Source organism: Dipodomys spectabilis, unplaced genomic scaffold, assembly GCF_019054845.1.
Source record: "Dipodomys spectabilis isolate Male_0828 unplaced genomic scaffold, ASM1905484v1 ptg000927l, whole genome shotgun sequence".
In the NCBI taxonomy this organism is placed as follows: domain Eukaryota; kingdom Metazoa; phylum Chordata; class Mammalia; order Rodentia; family Heteromyidae; genus Dipodomys; species Dipodomys spectabilis.
Window position 1 is genome coordinate 42,501 of NW_024871604.1, and position 4,181 is coordinate 46,681.

Here is a 4,181-nt window from a genome sequence, read left to right on the forward strand (position 1 = left end):
TCCAGTACAGCGGGCAGCCGCAGGCCTGGGGCCGGGGGGACACGGCGGTCACGGGGCGCCCCGAAAACGCCCTCCCGTGTGTGAGCCGTGGGGGGATCCCCGAGAACGCCCTCCTGTGTGGCTGAGCCGTGGGGGCACCCCGAAACCGTCTTTCTGTGTCTCTGAGCCGTGGGGGGATCCCCGAAACTGTCTTTGTGTGTCTCTGAGCCATGGGGGGACCCCCGAAACCATCTTTCTTTGTCTATGAGCCGTGGGGGGACCCCAAAACTGTCTTTCTGTGTCTCTGAGCCATGGGGGGATCCCCGAAACTGTCTTTGTGTGTGTCTCTGAGCCATGGGGGGACCCCCGAAACCATCTTTCTTTGTCTATGAGCCGTGGGGGGACCCCAAAACTGTCTTTCTGTGTCTCTGAGCCATGGGGGGATCCCCGAAACTGTCTTTGTGTGTCTCTGAGCCATGGGGGGATCCCCAAAACTGCCCTCCCAAGTCTCTGAGCCATGGGGGGGCACCCCGAAACCGTGTTTGTGTGTGTCTGAGCCATGGGGGGGACCCCGAAACTGTCTTTGTGTGTGTGTCTGAGCCATGGGGGGATCCCCGAAACCGTCTTTCTGTCTCTCTGAGCCGTGGGGGATCCCTGAAACCGTCTTTCTGTGTGTCTAAGCCATGGGGGGACCCCGAAACCGTCTTTGTGTATCTCTGAGCCATGGGGGGACCCCGAAACTGTCTCTGTGTGTCTCTGAGCCATGGGGGGACCCCGAAAATGTCTTTGTGTGTCTCTGAGCCATGGGGGGACCCCGAAACTGTCTGTGTCTCTGAGCCATGGGGGGATCCCCAAAATCATGTTTGTGTGTGTCTGAGCCGTGGGGGGACCCCGAAACCGTCTTCCTGTGTGTCTGAGCCATGGGGGGACCCTGAAACCGTCTTCCTGTGTGTCTGAGCCGTGGGGGGACCCCGAAACCGTCTTCCTGTGTGTCTGAGCCGTGGGGGCGCCCCGACTCCGCCCAGGCGCCCACCTTGGCCACGGCGCCCATGTCCCGGGCCGTGGCCCTCTCCTGGGGCAGGCGGGCGAAGGCGGCCTCCACGCGGGCGATGCCGGCGTCCACGTCCCCGGCCCGCGGCGGCGGCCGGCCCAGCGGGAAGTGGAAGCTGGGGATCCTGCGGCTGCCGGCGGGCGGCGGCGGGCTCGGGGGGGCCGCCCGGCGGCTCTGCGCCTGCGGAGGAAGGTTCCGGAAGGAGGAGCGGTGAGCGCGGGTCACCCCCGACCCCCCCGTCCGTGGCTCCATCCCTCCCCCAGACCACGGGCCGGACGGACGGACGGACAGGGCCGGGAGAGGTGGAAGGTCCAGGGGGGAAACCGAGGCACGGGGGGGGGGGGGGGGGGAGCCCAGGACGGCGTGGGAGGTGGGCAGGCCCAGACGCACGGACACAGACAGACAGACAGACGACAGGCAGACAGACAGACACAGAGAGACAGACAGACACAGACAGACAGACACAGACAGACAGACAGACACAGACAGACAGACACAGACAGACACAGACAGACAGACAGACACAGACAGACAGACACAGACAGACACAGACAGACAGACAGACACAGACAGACAGAAACAGACAGTCAGACATGGACAGACGGACAGACAGACAGACGGACACACAGATGGACAGACGGATGGACGGACGGACATGGACAGACAGACGGACACAGAGGGAGGGACAGACGGACAGACAGATGGACACGGACGGACGGACACACAGACAGACAGAGGCAGGGACAGATGGATGGATGGACAGACACACAGACAGACCGAGACCCACAGACAGATACAGACAGAGAGACACATGGACAAAGGGATCCAGACAGACAGACACAAAGACAAACGCAGACAGACAGACAGACAGAGACACACAGACAGACCCAGACAGACAGACGGACAGGCCCACTGCGACCTGGACAGACAGACGGACAGGCCCACTGCGACCTGGACAGACGGACAGACAGGCCCACTGTGACCTGGACAGACGGACAGACAGGCCCACTGTGACCTGGACAGACGGACAGACAGGCCCACTGTGACCTGGACAGACGGACAGACAGGCCCACTGTGGTGTGGACAGACAGACGGACAGGCCCACTGAGGCCTGGACAGACAGACGGACAGGCCCACTGCGGCCTGGACAGACAGACAGACAGGCCCACTGCGAGCTGGACAGACAGACGGACAGGCCCACTGCAACGTGGACACACGGACGGAGACAGACAGTCCCACTGTGGTGTGGACAGATGGACAGGCCCACTGTGGTGTGGACAGACAGACGGACAGGCCCACTGCGACCTGGACAGACAGACGGACGGACAGGCCCACTGCGACCTGGACAGACAGACAGACGGACAGGCCCACTGCGACCTGGACAGACAGACAGGCCCACTGCGGCCTGGACAGACAGACGGACAGGCCCACTGCGACCTGGACAGACGGATGGACAGGCCCACTGCGACCTGGACAGACAGACAGACAGGCCCACTGCGAGCTGGACAGACAGACGGACAGGCCCACTGCAACGTGGACAGACAGACGGACAGGCCCACTGCGACCTGGACAGACAGACAGACAGGCCCACTGTGACCTGGACAGACAGACGGACAGGCCCACTGCGGCCTGGACAGACGGACAGACAGGCCCACTGTGGTGTGGACAGACAGACGGACAGGCCCACTGAGGCCTGGACGGACAGACGGACAGGCCCACTGTGACCTGGACAGACAGACGGACAGGCCCACTGCGGCCTGGACAGACAGACAGACAGACAGGCCCACTGTGACCTGGACAGACAGACAGACAGGCCCACTGCGGCCTGGACAGACGGACAGACAGGCCCACTGTGACCTGGACAGACAGACGGACAGGCCCACTGTGACCTGGACACACGGACGGAGACAGACAGGCCCACTGTGGTGTGGACAGACAGACGGACAGGCCCACTGCGACCTGGACAGACAGACGGATGGACAGGCCCACTGCGACCTGGACAGACAGACAGACGGACAGGCCCACTGCGGCCTGGACAGACAGACGGACAGACAGACAGAGAATCACACAGGCAGACACACAGACACACGGACACACAGACATACATACACACGGACACCGTGGGGAAAGAGGAGGAGGAGGTGCAGGGTGGACAGACAGACGGACGGACAGGCCCGCTGCGGCCTGGACACACAGATGGACAGACGGGCCCACTGCGGGGTGGACACACAGACGGACACACACACAGACAGACAGACAGACACAGACACACGGACACACACACAGACAGACACACAGACACACACACAGACACACAGACATACAGACACACAGACAGACACACAGACATACAGACACACGGACACCATGGGAGAAGAGGAGGAGGAGGTGCGGGGTGGACAGACAGACAGACGGACAGGCTCACTACAGGGTGGACAGACCGACGGACAGGCCTGCTGGGGGAGGGGGGGGTGGGCACCGGAATCGCCCCGAGCACAGAGCAGGCCAGCGCCGGCCGGAGGGTTGCACAGCGCCGGCCGGGCCGGAGGGAGGCAGGGACGGACGGACGGACGGACGGACGCACCCACCTGCTGCGCGGCCCGCAGCCGCCTCCTGACGCGCGAGGGCAGCACCAGGTCGCCGCCCCGGGCCAGCAGGGCCAGCTCCCCGCGCAGGTCGGGGGCCGCGGCCCGCCACGACCCCCGACCCCCGACCCCGGCGGCCGGCCTGGGCTCGGCCTGCGGCGGCGGCCGGAGCCACCGAGGCCTGGCCGGGTCCATAGGCCGCAGGGAGGAGGAGGAGGAGGGGCCGTCCGTCCGTCCGTCCGTCCGTCCACCCCCGCCCCCGGCACGCCCCGGCCCAGGACGGATTTAGCTCGCAGCTGCTGCCGCAGGCCGGGCCGGCCGGGGGGAGGGACAGACGGACGGGGGGGGGGGGAGGGGGGCGGACGGGGGGGACGCCGGGGACACACGCACACACCCCGGACAGACGGACGGATGGACAGGCGGACGGACGGGCGGGCGGACGGGCGGACGGGCGGACGGGCGGACGGGCGGACGGACGGACGGACGGACGGACGGGCGGACGGGCGGACGGACGGACGGGCGGGCGGACGGACGGACGGACAGATGGACGGACAGATGGACGGACG

At 65.6% G+C, this 4,181-nt stretch overlaps 1 protein-coding gene across 1 annotated transcript in view; it reads right to left on the reverse strand.

The window, feature by feature from the left end:
- The window catches only part of Ppp2r3b (protein phosphatase 2 regulatory subunit B''beta), a 16,608-nt gene extending 12,798 nt beyond the window's left edge, over nucleotides 1-3,810 (reverse strand). The window contains exons 1-3 of the mRNA XM_042673537.1: nucleotides 3,619-3,810; nucleotides 1,013-1,210; nucleotides 1-25 (exon numbers count right to left, since the gene is read on the reverse strand). The exon at nucleotides 1-25 is cut by the window's left edge and continues 79 nt beyond it. Of these exons, the coding sequence (XP_042529471.1) occupies nucleotides 1-25; nucleotides 1,013-1,210; nucleotides 3,619-3,810 (415 nt within the window). The remainder of the gene's footprint in view (nucleotides 26-1,012; nucleotides 1,211-3,618) is intronic.
- Between the last annotated feature and the right edge of the window lie 371 nt (nucleotides 3,811-4,181).